This window comes from Aquarana catesbeiana, linkage group LG05, assembly GCF_042186555.1.
Source record: "Aquarana catesbeiana isolate 2022-GZ linkage group LG05, ASM4218655v1, whole genome shotgun sequence".
In the NCBI taxonomy this organism is placed as follows: domain Eukaryota; kingdom Metazoa; phylum Chordata; class Amphibia; order Anura; family Ranidae; genus Aquarana; species Aquarana catesbeiana.
Window position 1 is genome coordinate 530,229,083 of NC_133328.1, and position 21,122 is coordinate 530,250,204.

Below are 21,122 nucleotides of genomic sequence, written 5' to 3' on the forward strand. Positions count from 1 at the left end.
ACTACTACCCTGTTTCCCCGAAAATAAGACCTAGCGTGATTGTCGGTGATGGCTGCAATATAAGCCCTACCCCCAAATAAGCCCTAGTTATAGTCCTTGTAGGTCTTATTTTCAGGGTAGGGCTTATTTGGGGGGTAGGGCTTATATTGCAGCCATCACTGACAATCACGCTAGGTCTTATTTTCGGGGAAACAGAGTAGTAAAATAATAAATCATTTATAAAAGCATCATAAAGAAAGTCCAAAAGATATATCCTAAACTGATGATTTATTGGTTCCCATTATTGATTGTTGCATTGACCACCTCCAAATAGGCACATCAGATACCCTATTAACTCCTTGAGGTTGTCAACCATGTCAGCACATGCAATATCAAAAATAAATTCACCAAAAATAACAGGAATATAAATAAATGTATCATCTTTATTACAAAATAAAATCACATTCTTAAAAGACATGAGGAGAAATAACTTCAAATTGTAAAACCAAAATATTATTTTGTCCCAGATACCTATACAGTATACTGTATACCAACATTTGTAACCTATATCACATACAAAAAGATGACAAATATTATATTATTTCATTAGGCAAATGGGCCTCATATAATCATCACATTGTAGTATGTAGAATCATCTTCATACTACATTGTGATGATTATATGAGGGCTAATTGGCTAATGACATGTTCTAATATTTAATATAATTTTGTGTGCAATATACAGTTGTAAATGTTAGTATACTGTATATGGGACAAAAGCGTACTTTGGTTTTAAAATTTGGAGTTATTTAACCTTGTGTCTTTTAAGAATTTAATTTTTTTTAAATAAAAATGATACATTTTTTATTTTCTTCTTCCTCTTGTAAAAGTAATACTTCTTAACATTAAAATTGTTTTTAGTTGATCATGTTGATATGGATGCATACAAGCTTTATAAACATATAGGTGTATCTGACGCATAATCACAATTGTGGTATCTGCTCATGAGAACTGTTTAAATGGTTGGTCAAACAGCCCCTTAACACAGAATTTATAAAAAATGTCCAGAAGAAAAGGTTCTGCACTTAGAAACTTTTCTTGCCACACGGCTCTAGTGTAGAGAGCGAGCATTTAGTGACACATTTAGTGGCAGCTGTCGTTGGGCTCCAGATGTCCTTCTGCCCACTTGATCTGACCCTCCCTATTCCCACAGAGAGGAATGTGGAGCAGACATCCCTGGGATCTGTCAGCTGTCTATATCTATCCATGTGTCACTTTCATATATGGACAGAGCAGTATAGCAACATGTGACAGAGTGCTGCTAAAAACAGCTTGAGCACTTTTCAAATGATCCTTTAAACAATGTCACCCAGCTGAGGAAACTCATAGGATATTTGATCACACGAGTCCAGGAATTATTTGAAGAGAACAGACCCGGAAACTCATCACCACAGTCTATTTCTTCTGAAATTACTCTCCTCGAAATAGCTAGGAGATGAGCACCTCGCTGACTTACCAGTCCTTGAGTAAAGAACAGCAAACTATGGATAACTTGGAGAAGCAACTTATATGTCCAATATGTCTGGAAATGTTTTCCAAGCCAGTGGTAATCCTTCCTTGCCAACATAATCTGTGTAGGAAATGTGCCAGCGACATTTTCCAGGTAAGATGTTTTCAAAGCCAGAACATGTACCATCACAGAGAGTAAAATCCAAATTAGGTTACATAATAGACTGAAAAAAGTTATTGCATCCATTATAAAAATGCAGAAGATTAAATAAACTATGACTGAAATGCCCACATTTTCATTTTAATTAACTGACCAAAAAACATTATCTGGCTATGAACCACTGTGTATTTTTTGTCTCATTCAGTAAGATAAAAGACAATGTGAAAGCTTTAGTATCCCAAAGCAATCTTTAGTATTCATCTTTCAATAAGCTGACATCCATAAAGTAAAATTTGATTGGTTGTTATGATTTACACACTTTACATTACCTTTACAGTTGTGCTACTTTACATTTGTTGGTTGTATGAAAGACAAATGTGCTTGTTTTTACTAGTAGTAGAGCAATGTGCTAGGTACAGTAATGTCAAGTCAGGGGTCATCTGTGTTCTGTGTCCTCCAGGCTCATAAGAAGTGACATCTGATCAGGTTTTCAGCAGTGCGCTTGACAGTTTTATGTATGTTAGAATCCATCTGAATCATTATTTATAATGCTAAAAAAAATAAAGCTAATATATAAAATATATAATATACACATATACAATTAAATCCTGCAACAATTTTTAAAATGCGTGTGAGTAAACATTTAAATTTGGAAAAAATCCCAAAGAACATGCATTTGATATGTAATAAATGTTACACTAATGCTAAAGAGATGCAACATACCAGCAGCATAGAGAAAGGATCTCAAAGTTTACAGTAGCAAGCTTGTTAGAAATAGAAACATGTATAATGACACTGACACATAAAATTGTCACACCAGCCAAAATGTTTTTTTTTCTAGTAATGGATAAAAAGCCAAAGCTTTACAGACTTTGCATTTTTGTTTTACCACTATCACTGGAATAGCAAGTGAGGGGGAATTCTATTTTAAATATATACTGCCACACATCTATTCCACAAAATTTAGCAAACAGGAGAAATGAAGACGCAACTTTGGGCAAGTGATCAGCAAAAATATCTTTATAAAAATAAGTATGTATTTTTAGGTAGATTGCATTATCAATGGAAATTGTGTTTGTTTTTTGCATATCTATATCTAAATGTTATTTCTACATTATATTACTGAATTTATTGCTCTCTGGCATTACTAAGTACATGGAAAAAAACTGTCTATGTTGACCATTGTATACAAGACATGTCACATTTTTGTAGCCAAATCTCACAGGGGAAGAAATGAAAAGTCCCTTACTCATCATATTCAATGTACCAGTTCAAATTGTGTGCCCTCATCAACTATTACTTAGTATACAGTATATTATGTCAGAGGCATCCTCAAGGTGTTGGAACAAGGGTACCAAAACCTTCAGTCGACATATCTGTATAAGCAAATATAAATATTGGTTAATGAGTTTTTGCACCTGCACTGTATAGACTGTAAGCAATTTGCACTGGAAGTAGAGTGGTAATGTAGGATTTCAGTTTACTTTATGAGTACTTACTGTATGTCACTCTATTCTTGGCACCAACAGACAGTGCTGAGAATTATTTGACCCTTAATTACCCCTCTAATATCTCATTCTGGATCAAGATCCCCTAAAATGGTCTTAGGTGAGTAACCAATTCTTGTGAATTAATTTTCTTTTTTAACTTATTAAATGAAAGCAAATATCTGATTGGCTGTTACAGGTACACTTTCACTTTTCCCTTCTACCTGTTTTTGAATTTGAGAACTAATGGCCAGCTCAAATCGCAACTCACTTTTCCTCAACTTCTTACAAAGACAATCAATATTAAACTAATATAGTAAATAATAACCCAACATACTGTAGGTCTCCAGGTTTATGGAAGTACACAATTGTCAGCAAAACCTAAAATTTTGAAAAATCCAACAAGCTGGGTTAATGGAGTAGAGGGAGGTGAAGGTAGTTACTCATAGTTATGACCTGCTGCTCTTCATGAAAAGCTTAACCTGAGACCTCAGTGATCTGTGACCTACACCTCGATTTCTTGGTTACGGAGAAATCTACCAGGATACCTTACTTTTGGAATAGGTGTAGTAACAAGCTAATGTTGCTCAGACAAACCAGCAGCAGTTGGAGGACTGGGCAAATAGCAGTACAGTGCCTGTAATCAACACACCTTTCTCAGCTGTACACATCCATCTCCACAGATCTCATTTTGAGACCCTTTGAGGCCTTTTCCTGCTTTTACTACACTCATGTAAGAAAAATAAAATAACATCAATATCTCAGTCAGTATTGCCACTTTGGTTTCTCTACTATTGAAAATGTTCTTTAATATGTAGACAGCTGAGCACTATGGAAGTATAATGCTTACATTCTGTAAGATGCAAATTATATTAAGGTGTTTTACTCTCATGTAAATAGGCTTCCAACCCATATTTACCAACCAGAGGAGGAAACACTGTGGCCACAGGAGGTCGCTTCCGTTGCCCATCCTGCAGACATGAAGTGGTTCTGGACCGACATGGAGTGTATGGCTTGCAAAGAAACTTGCTGGTTGAAAATATCATTGATATTTACAAGCAGGAATCAACTAAATCTACAAGGTACCTGCATTTGTTATAATTAGCTTGTATTATTTACTATAAAGAGTAAAAATTTTTATTAAGGTTTTATTTTTTGGGGCTCATATTGGAATTGTTAAACCAAATAGTTACCAATTAGTGCCCAAGCCATTGAGTGCATTTTATAGATTTAGCATTACTGGTATCTGGGCAAAGCTGCTGTAGTTATAGTGTGCCTTTCAGTTCATTGTGTGGATTTTCAAGAAAATCAGTGCAAAGCAAAGTATAAAGTGTGGTAACCCATTGCAACCAACTAAAGTTTTCTTATTCACAACAACTGGAATGTTATTTCTGTTTGTTTGCTATAGGTTACCGCATTTTGCATATCAGTTTTGAACTTTATACTGTTTGCACTATTTTAATATGTTTTTTAAAGCCAATCTCCATCTTCAATGAATTTTAAATAGTTTGTTCTAACTAGCTGGTCTAAGTTAATTATTACCGTCACTACTAGATGTGTCTGCTGTAAGCACTCATCTACATACAGTATACAGCGCTGTGATTCAGCAGCAGGATGGGAAGTTTCCACCCCACTCCCACAACAAAATCAAGTTGAGCTGAGAGCTGCTAAGCCATTAACAGGGAGCTTTGTATTCTTTGAATGAATACAAAGCTACCTATAATTGGCTGAGGTGGAGAGGTAGGCCAATGGTATCACAGTCTCTTCATTCATAGAATACAAAGCTCCATGTGAAGGCTGAAGAACAAGAGCATGATATCCCATTAAAAACTTAGTAGCATTTATTCACTCCATTAATTAAGCACACATACATTAAGTCAGCTCTGTGTCAGCATGGACAAGTAGAGAGCAAGATGTCATCACAAGCGAGGACTGTATGTAGCAGCGGTAGTGAGCAATCCCAACAAAGAATGAACACCTTTGAAATGCGTTACAGCCCCCCTGCCAGACATAAAGTGCAGCCACATGCTGGAACAGTGGCAGGAGATGCAACACTCTACACTACACTCTATACTACAGTGAACACCAGCTGTCATATTGAGCGGGTCCCTCCTGAGCCAGCTTTAGGATTGCTTACTGCCACTGCTACATGCAGGCCTCACTTGTGATGACATCCTGCTCTCTACTTGTCCATGCTGACACAGAGCTACCCTAACGTAAGTGTGCTTAAAGCTGAACTCCATCTTTAAATATACTTTACATAGTTCGTTTGGAGTGTATGGAGTATGGAGTGAATAAATGTTACTATGTTTTTAATAGGATCCTGTGCTCCTCTTCTTTTGTCTTTATGCCCAGTTCGGATCAGCCCAGATCCTGCAGGGTCCCAGGATTTTTAATGCATTGTCTTCTTTTCTGCCGTTTGGAACAATACCTGCTGTCTTTTCTATCCTACATTGGTGACTGGAAGCTGAAGTCATCTGTGTGTTATGGCAGTTTTCATTATATGTGAATGGCTGAGCAGCACTTAGCCTGGCTCGATTTTGTTCTGAGAGCGGGACAGGAAATTCCCATCCCATGGCAGGAACACAGCCCTGTACTTTATGTAGCTGAGACTACATACATTTTATACAGCACATACCGTGGGGAAAGTAATAAACAGGAATTTCAGGAAATATTTTTTCCCCATCAATATTTTTTTGTGATTGCATATTGCATTATGGTAATTCCATAGTTTTTAACTTTGTGAAACAGCTTACTTTATCTAATAGATAGCACTGCGGTTTAATGGTTAGCACTTATGCCGTGCAGCACTAGGTCATTGGTTTGAATCTTGGCCATTATCTGCATGGAGTTTGCTCTCCCTGTATTTTTGCTTGGTTCCTCTAAGTACTCTGGATTCCTACAACACCCCAAAGACATTCTGGTAGGTTAATTGGCCCTAGTATGTGGGTACAATTTGGCTCTACACATGTGTCATCACATTTTGCATACCAGCCCCAAGGTGAGCAATTGGGGATGGTTGAGGAAAGACCTGGTGACCTATGGAAAAAAGGCTGTAGAATCTAAAAGAGTTGGATATGAAAAAACAGATAAATACCTACAGTTAGATACTTTAATACCCTTGATCTGTACAATGTATCTTTACATAGAAGAGAGATAGCTATATTTAGGCAGCTGCCTCTCGACCCTTTGTGTTATCCTGATTCTTTTGCTGATACATTTGGATTGTAGATTAAGTAATAGAATTCACAGACATTCAGTGGTGTCTGCAAAAAACAGGACATGCTGCAAATCCTGAAACATAACAGGTGATGCTGAAGGCTGTGGGTTTCTGTCTTCCACAATCTGCTTATAACAGGAAATCTGAGAGGAAAACATTTGAGTTATATAATATGCTTGATGGCCATGGTGAATATACACCCAATTGGTTTGACAAATACTTTACACATGACACATGATGACTCCCTGCAGGTCAGTACAGGCCAGTCCATGTGAAATAATTATCACATCTACAAAGTATCTGTCTGGGATGAAAACATGGCTAACATTAGCTCTGATGTTGTATTTCCATTTCCATTCATTGCAGAGTCATTGTTTAGCCCTTTCTTTGCTAAGCTGGGTACACACTGAACCGGACGACTTATGATCAGTGCGTTCAGTACTCTGTCTGACAACTAACGACTGCCTTTTCTTCAATGGACATGCTGGAAAACCAGCATCTAATCATTGACCATTGGCTGCCAGCGCTGATCAGTGTATTCTGGTGGGGGAGTAGGGAGGAGTCCCCTTGTCGAAATACAATTGTTTAGTGGGCGTTGGACTTTACATGGAGCATGTCACTGTGGATAATATATATGAATAAATCAATATATGGATAGGTATAATTAATTTGATATCATTTACCCCTAAGGGTGGTCCATGATGTTTTGAGAGCATAATCAAGAAATAATATAATATAATAATATATAGTACAAATGTAATCATAAAGAATTTGCATAATTGATTATAATAATAATGATAGATTTAATGCAAAACAATCAATGGACATGATTAATACACTGATTACAGATAAATAAATCAATAGAGATTGCATTTTAAACATACATAAATCATATAATTGATGACAGATAAAAATGAATAATATTGTTGAAATTCATGATTGGTATAGGCTAAGCTGGGCACCCTTGGTTGACAACCTGACGCGTTTCATGGCTTCTTGCCAATCGTCAGGTGTAAGATGCACATGTATGCTGAAAATCAAGTAAATAAAATGACCATTAATCTATAGAGTCTTCTAATGAGAAGGGAATACCAGAGACAACCACAAGCTGAAAATACTTACAGAGTAAACCGTAAGTTATGTTCAATTCCAGCAATGGGTTTAAGGTTTAAGGGTTAAACCGCTTCTCCTCCAATCTCAATGTGTGGCCCCTTGTCCTCTTACACTCTTTGAAACTGAATAGTTTTTTCCTATGCTGGGATCACCATTGAGGTATTTGTAAATCGCTATCATATCTCCTCTCAAGCATCTTTTCTCCAGTGAGAATAAATTTAGTGTTTGCAGTCTTTCCTCGTAATTGAGGTCCTCTGGTCCCCTTATTCATTTTGTTGCCTTTCTTTGGACTCTCTCCAGTTCCAGCACATCCCTTTTGAGGACTGGTGACCAGAACTGGACAGAATACTCCAGATGTGGTCCGACCAATGTTTTATTGAGTGGTAGGATTATAGTTTTATCCCTGGAGTATACAGTATCCCTTTTTTTATGCATGTTAATATTCTCCTGACTTTGGTAGCTGCAGCTTGACATTGCATGCTATTGCTCAATCTGTTATCTACTAGGACCCCAAGGTCTTTCTCCATCCTTGATTCCCCCATCTGTTCTCCCCCTAGTGAGTAGTTTGAATTTATGTTTTTTGCCCCCAATTGCATTACTTTACATTTCTCCGCATTAAACCTCATTTGCCATGTAGTTGCTCCATTATTTTGTTCAGGTCTTGCTGTAAAATTTCTATTTCTTGATGTGAAGTTATTGCCCTGCTTAATTTTGTGATGTCTGCAAAAACAGAGATTGAGCTATTTATCCCTTCCTCTATATCATTTATGAATAATTTAAATAGAATTGGTCCCAAGACAGAACCCTGGGGCACCCCACTTACCACTCCAGATCAGTCTGAGTACACAATATTTATCACCGCCCTTTGGACACGCCCCTGTTACCAGTTTTTAACTCAAGAACAAATTTTATTGTCTACACCTGCAGACCTCAGCTTGTAGATTAAGCGCTTATGGGGGACTGTATTGAATGCCTTTGCAAAATCCAGGTAGACTCAATCCATGGGCCTTCCCCCATCTAGATGACAACATACTTTCTCATAGAATGTTAACAGATTGGTCTGGCAAGAATGATTACTTAAGATACATTTTTCCTCAGTAAATTCTTGGATATAGTCCGTTATCATTCCCTCCAATAATTTACCAATGATTGATGTTAGGCTGACTGGCCTCTAGTTCCCAAGGATTTGTCACTGTCCTTTTTTGAAAATTGGTATCACATTGGCTTTTCTCCAATCAGCTGGTACACAAAGATTAGGAACAATGGTCTGGCTATAACCTGACTGAGTTCTCTGAGGACTCTCGGGTGTAGGCCATCTGGTCCTGGTGATTTATTTGTAGTAAGTCTATCTAGTCTTTCCTTCACTCCAGCCTCTGTTAGCCACAAGGGTTGTGATGTGTCCCCAACAATACTTCTGTGGTCGGTATACCTTCCCTTTCCTGCGTAAACACTGATGAGAAAAAGGCATTTAGTACAGTTGCCATCTCTGTGTCATCCGTAACCATCCTCCCTTCCTTGTCTTTTATGCGGGCAATATGCTCTGATTTTGCCTTTTTACTGTTAATGTATCTAAAAAATTATTATTTTTTTTTTTTTACTTTCCTCCACTAAGTGTCTCTCGTAATCTTGTTTGGCTGACCTGATAACGGTCTTACACTTCTTATTGCATTCCTTGTAGTGTTTGAATGCTGACTGCGACCCATTCCCTTTATATTGTTTAAAAGCCATTTTTTTCTCTTTAATGAGGCTTTTTACATTACGGTTTAACCACCCAGGTTTACTCTTCGCTCTTCTATATTTATTGGCCATTTGAATGCACTGTGTGATATCTTTGTTTAATATGCTCCTAAAGCATTCACATTTTTCTTCAGTGTTTAATGTTTCCAGGATTTGGTCCCAATTTATGTTATGTAGTAATGATCGCAGTTCCAAAAAATTGGCTCGATTGAAATTTAGGGTTCTTGTGCTACCCTCGTGCCTCCCTTTTCTATGTTTTATGTTAAATTTGATCATCCTCTATGATCACTAGATCCCAAGTTGTCCCATATTTCCACATCTGAGATCAGACTTGGATTGTTCGTAATTAATAAATCTAGCAGGGCATTCTTACTAGTTTGGGGAATTTACCAATTGAGACGTGAAGTTGTCCTGTAAGACATTCATGAAATGATGAGCCTTTAATGAGTGAGCTGTCCCTTCTCCCCAGTCAATATCGGGATAATTGAAGTCCCCTATTATGATGACATTTCCCTGTCTCACTGCCATTTCCAACTGTGATAGTAGGCCCAGCTCTTCCTCCTCCTTTAGGTTGGGGCTCTATAACATACCCCTACTATTGATTTCCCACTTACTTATTCTCTGTGAAGTTCTACCCATACTGATTCCACCTCCCCCTCATCCCGTTCACTATGTCACTCCCCTCTGCCACCCTTACATAATTTTTTACATATAGACACACCCCTCCCCCTCTTCTACCTTCCCTGTGTTTCTGATACAAGGAATACCCCTGGATATTTGCCAGCCAATCGTGTGAGCTGTCAAACCAAGTTTCAGTTATTCCCACAAAGTCTAAGTCCTCCTCATGTAGTAGCAGCTCCAGTTCCTCCATTTTGTTAGCTAGGCTCCTAGCATTTGGGAATACTCCTCTCAATGTTGTATGGGTGCATTAAATTAACTTTCCCATAGTTATAGAGCTTTGTTTTTGAATTGCCCTTGCATTCACCCCAGGATTAGAAGTTACAGCTGTATTATCCCTTCTACATCCACTATTACCTAGTAAACCACTTCAACCAACAGTTTGCAGCCTTGTGTATTCCCGATCAAGTTGTCTGCATTGATGACTCCCTGATTAAATTTTCTGGCTGCTTGTTATTCAAACACTATCTCCCCAGCAAGCGTGCCAGATATGGGGTCAAGTTGTATAAGCTCTGTGACAGGGCAACAGGATATACATATAGTTTTAGGGTTTACGAAGGAAAAGACAGTCACGTGGGCCCCCAACTGCCCAGATTTCATAGGGAGCACTGGCAAGATTGTTTTGGACTTGGTGTCTGCCTTATTCGGAAAGGGGTACTACTTGTATGTGGACAATTATTACACAAGCGTGCCACTTTTTAGTCACCTTTTTGATTGTAGAATTTACCTCTACGCAAAGATCTCCCCAAAGAAGATGTAGTGTCTGCAAAAAACACAAATATAGGCGTGACACCCGCTTTTATTGTCCCTCCTGTCCTGACCAACCTGGTCTCTGCATCGGTGAATGTTTTTGTTGCTACCACACCCTAGTGGAGTATTAGCGTAGGGTACAGCACTGCACAGTCCTAGGGCATACTTACACAGGGTTTCGAAGGATGAGATGGCCATCACATTTTGAGAAACCCTAATCTGAAACGTTTACAGTTAAAATAAAAGTGCAAAAAAAAAAACACACAAAAAAAGAAAAGAGAAAAAAATAAAAAATAGTGGTCGTTTTATTTTTCTTCTCTCTTTGTTCTCTATCTATTGTTCTCTCTCTATTGTTACTGAATTTTATGCTTAACTGTAATGTTTTATTTTTACTGTATTTTATTGTATTTGCTTTGCAGGTATGGTATGTCTTACTGTTACACTGTAATGTAACTTTGTTTTAATGTTAACCATTATTTGCTTTGCAGGTACACCATTCAGCTGCAGCACAGGTTTATATATTCTAACAGGGTTTGCTCTCACGATACAAAAAGCTGTGACTCCAGCGCTGTAAGAGGTGATTTCACCACCACAGTTAAAAAAAAAGAGCATATATGCCAAAGCATGGGGGCAGGGGTGGAGGGATGATTTGCAATAGGGGCAGATTGCCCCAGTGCTTCGGCATATATTTTTTACTCTTTTTTTGCCACAGATTGCAATAAAAAAAAGTTGTTTTATTGTGTTAATGTTTTATTGTTATCATTGTTTTTCAGGTACGCCATTGCAGCACGGATTTATTTATTTTAACAGCAACAGGGTTTGCTCTCACGATACATAAATTAGCGACTCCAGCGACTTTTTGGCAGTCTACCCACATACAGGACCCTGAAAACCAATCACCGCCTTCAGGATTTCTAAGGGTGTACATTTTTTATTTCACTCCTCACTGCCTATCACAGTTTCGGAGGCCATGAAATGCCAAGATAGCACAAACCACCCCCCAAATTACCCCATTTTGGATATTAGACACCCCAAGGTATTTGCTAAGAGGCATGGTGAGTATTTTTCAGCTCTCATTTGTTTTTGAAAATGAAGAAAGAAAAGGAAAATGTTTTCTTGTTTTCTTTTTTCAATTTTCATAACTTTGTGACAAAAAGTGAGATCTACAAAATACTCAACATGCCTTTCAGCAAATAGCTTGGGGTGTCTACACTCCAAAATGGGGTAATTTGGGGGGTTTTGTGCTATCTTTGCATTTCATGGCCTCCGAAACTGTGATAGGCAGGGAGGAGTGAAATCAAAAATTTACGCCCTTAGAAATCCTGAAGGTGATGATTGGTTTTCGGGGTCCTGTATGCGGCTAGACTTCCAAAAAGTCTCACACATGTAGTATCCCTGTACTTAGGAGAAGCAGAATAATTTATTTTGGGGTGTAATTCCACATATATCCCCATGGCATGTTTGAGCAATATATCATTTATTCACAACTTTGTGTAAAACAAAAAAAAAGCAACTTTGTGTAAAAAATGTATTTTTTTTGTCATTTTTCAATCACTTGTCCAAAATGGGGTTGTTTTTTTTTGGGGGGGGGGGTTGTGCTATCTTGACATTTCAGGGCCTCTGAAACTGTGATAGGTAGTGATACGATGACTGTGATACGCCCTTAGAAAGCCTGGATACGGTGACTGGTTTTCGGGGTCCTGTACATGGTTAGGCTCCCAAAAAGTCTCACACATATGGTATCCCTGTACTCAGGAGAAGCAGCAGAATGTATTTTGGGGTGTAATTCCACATATACCCATGGCATGTGCGAGCAATATATAATTTAGTGACAACTTTGCCTAAAAAAAAAAAAATAAAATTTTCCAGAAACTTGTGGCAAAATATAAATTATTCCATGGACTCAACAAGCCTCTCAGCAAATTGCTTGGTGTGTCTACTTTCCAAAATGGGGTAATTTGGGGGGAGTTTGTGCTATCTTGGCATTTCATGGCCTCCGAACTGTGATAGGTAGTGAGGTGTGCAATTAAAAATTTACGCCCTTAGAAATCCTGAAGGCGGTGATTGGTTTTCGGGGTCCTGTACGCAGCTAGACTCCCAAAAAGTCTCACACATGTGTTATCCCTGTACTCAGGAAAAGCAGCAGAATGTAAGTAGAATGCAATCTACCGCATGTTAGGTAAATTTAGTAATTTGTTCGTTAGGAAGGTTAAGTTTGCCTCTGTTCCAGCTTGGCTGACGTTGTGTGTGTTTCCGTGCTGACCGGTGGGTGTAGCTGTTATCACTGGTTAGTGTTGGAAAGGCAACGTGTTGTAGCGTATGGATGCTCTTCTGTCCCGGAGACAACTCGGTGGAGGTGGTCCTCCGAGTTGCATTCTGGGCGAGGGTATTTATGGGACAGACGCCATACTTTGGGTTCGTTTTCAGCCACCTGCTGGCCCTCCTGGCCAACAGGTATGCATTAAGGAGCTACCTCGTGGTCCTCCGTTCCAGGGGTCCACGATACAGCGGCGCAGGGGTGGGTCCAGAGGCTTGTCTGGGGCCTACCACCGCGGCCGAGGAATGGTCCTGAGCTGTCGGTCCTGTGTGACGAAGCTGGACAACCGAGGAGATCCCAGGGGAGGACCCGTCTTGGAGGGATTACGCAGCATGCTGGTCTATAGAGGGGCCTGGTGACTCGGTTGGAGGACGTATCCAAAAGTAACTATACAGCATAGTGTTGCCGGGTTGGCTTAAAGGTTCAGGCACTGTGACTGACATTCATTACAGAAAATCTGATACATCCTGTGGCAGAGGATCGTACGGATTTTGTTCCCAAGCAAGTCTGTGGCAGAGACTTTGATTCGTGCTGCGTACTGGCTGCTAGACTGGTGAGAGAGGCCTATCCAGACGAGCAAGGAGTGTGTCCCACGAGGGGAGTGCATTCCATACAATATCTGAATTCTACCCGAACATTTGTTAAAAGAACCCTACAAGAAGATGTTTGATTTTCTTCTGCAGTTTCCTTTCCGACTCTTTCCTGCTATTTCCTAAGTCAAGTGTTTAATAAAGCATTGAAAACGTACTCCAGTGTTGGTGCGTGTGTCGTCCAGAGGTAAACTCAACCGAACCCTAGTCCCAGTGCCGGTGAAACAGAGGGAAGCAGAGTGAAGGTAACAGACCCGCTTAAACCAGCAGCTCCACCGAGAGTTATTGCTACACGTGGGGGCGTTGTCCGGAATTTGTTGACCGTCAATTCTCGCAACCCAGTGGAGTGTTTTACCGGGAGTTTACGAAGAGAATCTTTCAGGAAGAGAAAAGGTAAAACTGCAGGACTTTATTTCTGAGTGCGTAGATGGCGGGAGCCAGTAAAAGGCCCGAGAGCTACGTGACTAGAAGAACAAGTGGGAGGAGTTACCCTACTTTCTACCGCGTGGGACGCGGGTATGTGTTTGGCACCAGAGGAAAAGAGAAGCCTTGTGATCGTGCTAAGAAGATCAGAGTGTGGCCATGTCTTTGCTGGCGATGCAGCCAGTTGTGGGACCGAGAGTGTTCCCTACAAGCACCGTGATGAATACTGTGCTATCTGGAACTCTGCTTACGGATACTGGAGTTCGTTTGAAGCCGCAGGAGAGGTTTGTGCTGTATACCTCAGGAGATGTTGAGAGACTGGGCATGATCTGCCATTGATGCGAAGGATTGGCCGTGCATCTTCGTCCATTTGGCTGATGTCCGCAATGTGGAGAGTACTTGTTTGTGGTGGAGCAACCTACCACGTTGCCCCGTGCTTATCGGATAGATTGGGCAACAGGTATCGCCACAGTAGAAGCTGCTATCGCTACAGAGAGAGAGCGACAGGCCGCCACTTTGCCTGTCATTACTGGCAATGTTCCAGAAGGAGACACTGCTGCTGTTGTCTCATCAGGGGACATTACTTTGGTTTCTGCGTCCACTACGCCTACTCCTGTTGTGCCTACTCAAAGGAAGGTGGGCTATGTAAAGGCTTCCCGCAGCCGTGGTCGAGGCCTACCCCAGAGGTTACCTGGACCGGAGCTACCAGAGTCCACGTCAGGAACGGGTAAGCCACTGTTGGGGAATGTGTCCGGGACTGTAAATAAATGTTTGCCAGCGGAAGAGTTGGGAGATTCGGAAATAGAATCCATGTCGGATCTTTCCAGTGATGATGACCTATTTGAGACTATGTCACAAGAGTTATTGTGGTCACAAAGTGAGGATGTTGCTTCCGCTATGACTTTCCCTAAATGGACAGCCCTGAGTTCTGGGAAGACGTCACCCTGTGTGGAGCCGCACAGTACTATTGATGGGACTATTTGTCTGTACCTAAGTCCTTCAGAAAGATTGGATGTTCTGTTAAGATGGATGAACGTTTTAGCGGATGCTTTGAACATTGGAATTTCGGTCGGCACATCTATGCTGACAAAGTGGTAATTTGCAGGCCGGGAAAGGACAATGTTGTGTATTTTATTACCACAGTGGATAAAGAGGGAAAGACACTGACCTTGCCAGATCCCCGGTTTTACTGGTAACTATGGACAAAAGAACTTTGAAGTTATTTAGCTAGTTCGCGTCAGGGTAAAGAGATCTGCGTTGTCAAGATCTACATATTCTGTTCAGTGTTTAAATCCAAGGACTTCCTTTTGCTAGCTGGATTTTGTTTCACAAAAAAAAAAAGAGAAGAAGAATTGTATATAGGGATGGACTCCTAAAGAATATTTTTTTTGGTATAGGTTATAGGAAGAGAGTCTCATTTTTAAATGAGGCTTTGCTCCTAATGTTGTGTAGGATATACATTTGTGTGTTTAACTATGTTTCCTTTTCAGGGATCATCGGATCTTATATTAAGCTGGGAGGCTTTTCAGCTAGTTAGATAGTGAGGTTGTGTACAATCATAGATATAAGTCTTATAGTGTCTTTCACTGTCCCTTTCTCTCTCTCTGTCTATCCAAAGTTATAAGAAACTCAAATGCTTACTCTCAGGCTTGGGAGTTATTGTCACTGTTTTTGGACAGACGTTGGGGACAACGTCTATTGTAGTGGGGGGAGTATGTAGCGCTGGTAGATTTGCAATCTACCGCATGTTAGGTAAATTTAGTAATTTGTTCGTTAGGAAGGTTATGTTTGCCTCTGTTCCAGCTTGGCTGACGTTGTGTGTGTTTCCGTGCTGACCGGTGGGTGTAGCTGTTATCACTGGTTAGTGTTGGAAAGGCAACGTGCTGAAGCGTATGGATGCTCTTCTCCAACTCGGTGGAGGTGGTCCTCCGAGTTGCATTCTGGGTGAGGGTATTTATGGGACAGATGCCATACTTTGGGTTCGTTTTCAGCTACCTGCTGGCCCTCCTGGCCAACAGGTATGCATTAACCACTTGAGCCCCGGACCATTATGCTGCCTAAGGACCAGAGGTCTTTTTCCAATTTGGCACTGCGTCACTTTAACTGCTAATTGCGCGGTCATGCAATGCTGTACCCAAACGAAATTTGCGTCCTTTTCTTCCCACAAATAGAGCTTTCTTTTGATGGTATTTGATCACCTCTGCGGTTTTTATTTTTTGCGCTATAAACGGAAAAAGACCGAAAACCCATTTTGGAAAGTAGACACCCCAAGCTATTTGCTGAGAGGCATGGTGAGTATTTTGCAGCTCTCATTTGTTTTTGAAAATGAAGAAAGACAAGAAAAAACTTTTTTTTTTTTCTTTTTTCAATTTTCAAAACTTTGTGACAAAAAGTGAGGTCTGCAAAATACTCACTATACCTCTCAGCAAATAGCTTTGGGTGTCTACTTTCCAAAATGGGGTCATTTGGGGGGGTTTTGTGCCACCTGGGCATTCCATGGCCTCCGAAACTGTGATAGGCAGTGAAGAGTGAAATCAAAAATTCACGCCCTTAGAAAGCCTGAAGGCGGTGCTTGGTTTTCGGGGTCCCGTGCGCGGCTAGGCTCCCAAAAAGTCTCACACATGTGGTATCCCCGTACTCAGGAGAAGCAGCAGAATGTATTTTGGGGTGTAATTTCACATATTCCCATGGCATGTTTGAGCAATATATCATTTAGTGACAATTTTGTGCAAAAAAAAAAAAAAATTTGTCTCTTTCCCGCAACTTGTGTCGCAATATAAAATATTCCATGGACTCGACATGCCTCTCAGCAAATAGCTTGGGGTGTCTACTTTCCAAAATGGGGTCATTTGGGGGGAGTTTGTGCTATCTTGGCATTTCATGGCCTCCGAACTGTGATAGGTAGTGAGGTGTGCAATTAAAAATTTACGCCCTTAGAAATCCTGAAGGCGGTGATTGGTTTTCGGGGTCCTGTACGCAGGGGGGGGTTTGAACTGTCCTGGCATTTTATGCACAACATTTAGAAGCTTATGTCACACATCACCCACTCTTCTAACCACTTGAAGACAAAGCCCTTTCTGACACTTATTGTTTACATGAAAAAGTTTTTTTTTTTTTGCAAGAAAATTACTTTGAACCGCCAAACATTATATATTTTTTTTAAAGCACATGCCCTACAGATTAAAATGGTGGGTGTTTCATTTTTTTTTTTCACACAGTATTTGCGCAGCGATTTTTCAAATGCATTTTTTGGGGAAAAAACACACTTTTTTAAATTTTAATGCACTAAAACACACTATATTGCCCAAATGTTTGATGAAATAAAAAAGATGATCTTAGGCCGAGTACATGGATACCAAACATGACATGCTTTACAATTGCGCACAAACGTGCAGTGGCAACAAAATAAATACATTTTTAAAAGCCTTTAAAAGCCTTTACAGGTTACCACTTTAGATTTACAGAGGAGGTCTACTGCAAAAATTACTGCCCTCGATCTGACCTTCGCGGTGATACCTCACATGCATGGTGCAATTGCTGTTTACGTTTGACGACAGACCGCCGCTTGCGTTCGCCTTAGAGCGAGAGCAGGGGGCGACAGGGGTGCTTTTTTTTTTTTTTTTTTCTTTATTATTTTTTTGCTTTTTTATCTTATTTTTAAACTGTTCCTTTCATTTTTTTTTTTTAATCATTTTTATTATTATCTCGGGGAATGTAAATATCCCCTATGATAGCAATAGGTAGTGACAGGTACTCTTTTTTGAAAAAATTGGGGTCTATTAGACCCTAGATCTCTCCTCTGCCCTCAAAGCATCTGACCACACCAAGATCGGTGTGATAAAATGCTTCCCCAATTTCCCAATGGCGCTATTTACATCCGGCGAAATCTAAGTCATAAAATGTCCGTAGCTTCCGGTTTCTTAGGCCATAGAGATGTTTGGAGCCACTCTGGTCTCTGATCAGCTCTATGGTCAGCTGGCTGAATCACCGGCTGCATTCTCAGGTTCTCTGTTGAGACAGGAGAGCCAGAGAAAAACACTGAAGACGGTGGGGGGGGGCATTCCCTCCCACGGCTTGTAAAAGCAGTCTAGAGGCTAATTAGCCACTAGGATTGCTTTTACATGAAAGCCGACCGCTGGCTGAAAAGAATGATACCAAGATGATACCTAAACCTGCAGGCATCATTCTGGTATAACCACTCAAAGTCGTGAATGGCGTACCTGAAGACAAAAAAATGGTTAACAATAAAGCACAGTAAACGGTAAAGTATAAAAAATTGCATACCTGAAAAGCAAACTTGATAAAACATAATAACAATAAAACATTGCAGAATAGAATACAGTAAAAAGAGCAGAACAATAGAGAGAGAGAATAGAGAGAGAGAGAACAATAAAACGACAACTATTTTTTTTTATTTTATATATATATATTTTTTTTTTTTACACTTTTTTTGTAACTAACTTTTATAACTGCAACCGGTTCCAGGTTCGGGTCTCTCAAAATGCGATGGCATCTTGGGAGACCCTGTGAAAGTGTGCCTAGTCTGTGCAATGCTGTACCCTACACTAATACTCAACTAGTGCATGGTAGCGTTCAAAACATTCACCAATGCAAAGACCAGGATTGTCAGGACAGGAGGGACAATAATAGCGGGTGTCATGCCTATATCCGCGCTTGCTGCAGACACGACATCTTTTTTGGGGGGTTCGTTGGGTAGGGGTACTCGGGAGGACATAAAGAAAATGCCTCTCATGCAGCTGACTGCACTTGGTTGGGGATGTGAATGGGGGAAGTACGGGCGCTGCAGAAGTGGTGGGTTCCCAATTAGGATTGGCGAATGCAGCAGGAAGGGCATTATGGGCACGACGGGCCTGTGTTTGTCTTTTTGGTGGCAGCGGGACACTACTTGTGCTTGCCACCTCACCAGCTTGAACTGCACTTATGTGACTCGCCACGTCAGTGTTACTGCAGTGCTGGTTTAACTACGACCGGGGTGTACTAGGCCACTGGTGCTTGCCAGTTCACCAAAACGCTACAAAAAAAACTGTTAGCGATCGCAGGGATCAGGCCTGACTCTGCGAACGCTGCAGTTATGCGTTTAGTGTTTTGTAAGTGACAGTGATCGATCGATACTGCACTTGGGTGGGCTGGGCTGGGCCGGGCGGAGGGGCAAAACGCAGGTGCTAGCAGGTATCTGGGCTGATCCCACTAACACTGCGTTTTTGGGAACCCTAAACTGCTGGGGACGCTAGTATAGATCTGATCGGATCAGATATTGATCCGTTCAGATACTATACCACTAAGGGAGGTGTACGCTGCGTGCGTGGGTGTTAGCGGTACTGGCGCTAACCTGACGCTGCTTGGGGCTGGTGCTTGCCAGTTCACCAAAATGCTACCAAAAAAACTGTTAGCGATCGCAGGGATCAGGCCTGACTCTGCGAACGCTGCAGTTATGAATTTAGTGTTTTGTAAGTGTCAGTGATCGATCGATACTGCACTTGGGTGGGCTGGGCCGGGCCGGGCAGAGGGGCAAAACGCAGGTGCTAGCAGATATCTGGGCTGATCCAGCTAACACTGCGTTTTTGGGAACCCTAAACTGCTGGGGACGCTAGTATAGATCTGATCGGATCAGATATTGATCCGTTCAGATACTATACCACTAAGGGAGTTGTACGGTGCGTGCGTGGGTGTTAGCGCTACTGGCACTAACCTGACGCTGCCTGGGGCTGGTGCTTGCTTGCCAGTTCACCAAAATGCTACCAAAAAAACTGTTAGCGATCGCAGGGATCAGGCCTGACTCTGCGAACGCTGCAGTTATGCGTTTAGTGTTTTGTAAGTGACAGTGATCGATCGATACTGCACTTGGGTGGGCTGGGCCGGGCGGAGGGGCAAAACGCAGGTGCTAGCAGGTATCTGGGCTGATCCCGCTAACACTGCGTTTTTGGGAACCCTAAACTGCTGGGGACGCCAGTATAGATATGATCAGATATTGATCCGATCAGATACTATACCACTAAGGGAGGCGTATGCTGCGTGCGTGGGTGTTAGCGGTACTGGCGCTAATCTGACGCTGCCTGGGGCGACGCATATCACCGCCGGGCGATCAGGGGGCTAAACCTTTATTCGGTAATAAACGGCGGGTGCCCTGACACTATAAAAAATAAACTAACTAACCAGCCTCACCTGTAACGGTTATACGGTGATCAGTGGTGAAAGGGTTAACTAGGGGGCCATCAAGGGGTTAAAACATTTATTAGGTAGTATATGGGGGTCCCTGACGCTATAAAACGCTGACGGCGAACCTAAATATTTACGTCCCTAACTAGCGTCACCAGCGACACTAATACAGCGATCAGAAAAATGATTGCTTAGTGACACTGGTGACGGGGGGGTGATCAAGGGGTTAAAACTTTATTAGGGGGGGTTAGGGGGGTATCCTAGACCTACAGGGGGCTAACCCTAACTGTCCCAACACTGTAACTGTCATAAACTGACACCAATGCAGTAATCAGAAAAAAAAAAACTGCTTGGTGTCAGTTTGTGACGGGGGGGTGATTGGGGGGGGGATCAGGGGGCGATCGGGGGGGGGGGATCGGGGTGTTTTGTGTGCCTGGCATGTTCTACTGTGTGTGTTTGTGTTTTACACTCACATAGATGTCTTCTCTCTTCTCTCCTCGGCGCCGGAACGAAAAATACTGAGCCGAGGAGAGATGACATCATTTCCTTTGCTGCTGTTTAGCATACAGCAGCAAAGGAAGATTCTCATTGGCCGGCGGCGATCGCGAGGGGGGGGCCATGAACGGATGGCCTCCCCCTCACCTCCGATCGCCGGGGGACAAAACAGGACCGCCTCGGGCACTGGGGGGGGGTCCGATCGGACCCCCCACCCGCGGGAGGAAAATCACGTATATGTACGTGATTTTGCCTGCCCGTGCCGCCTTGCCGACGTACATCGGCGTGAGGCGGTCCTTAAGTGGTTAAGGAGCTACCTCGTGGTCCTCCGTTCCGGAGGCCCACGATACTACGGCACAGGGGTGGGTCCAGAGGCTTGTCTGGGGCCTACCACTGCGGCCGAGGAATGGTCCTGAGCTGTCGGTCCTGTGTGACGAAGCTGGACAACCGAGGAGATCCCAGGGGAGGACTAGTCTTGGAGGGATCAC

At 41.6% G+C, this 21,122-nt stretch overlaps 1 protein-coding gene across 1 annotated transcript in view; it reads left to right on the forward strand.

Moving 5' to 3' along the window:
* The first annotated feature begins 1,260 nt into the window (after positions 1-1,260).
* The window catches only part of TRIM55 (tripartite motif containing 55), a 214,016-nt gene continuing 194,154 nt past the window's right edge, over positions 1,261-21,122 (forward strand). Inside the window, exons 1-2 of the mRNA XM_073631744.1 lie at positions 1,261-1,641; positions 4,035-4,216. Coding sequence (XP_073487845.1) covers positions 1,474-1,641; positions 4,035-4,216 — 350 coding nt within the window. The 5' untranslated portion in view covers positions 1,261-1,473. The remainder of the gene's footprint in view (positions 1,642-4,034; positions 4,217-21,122) is intronic.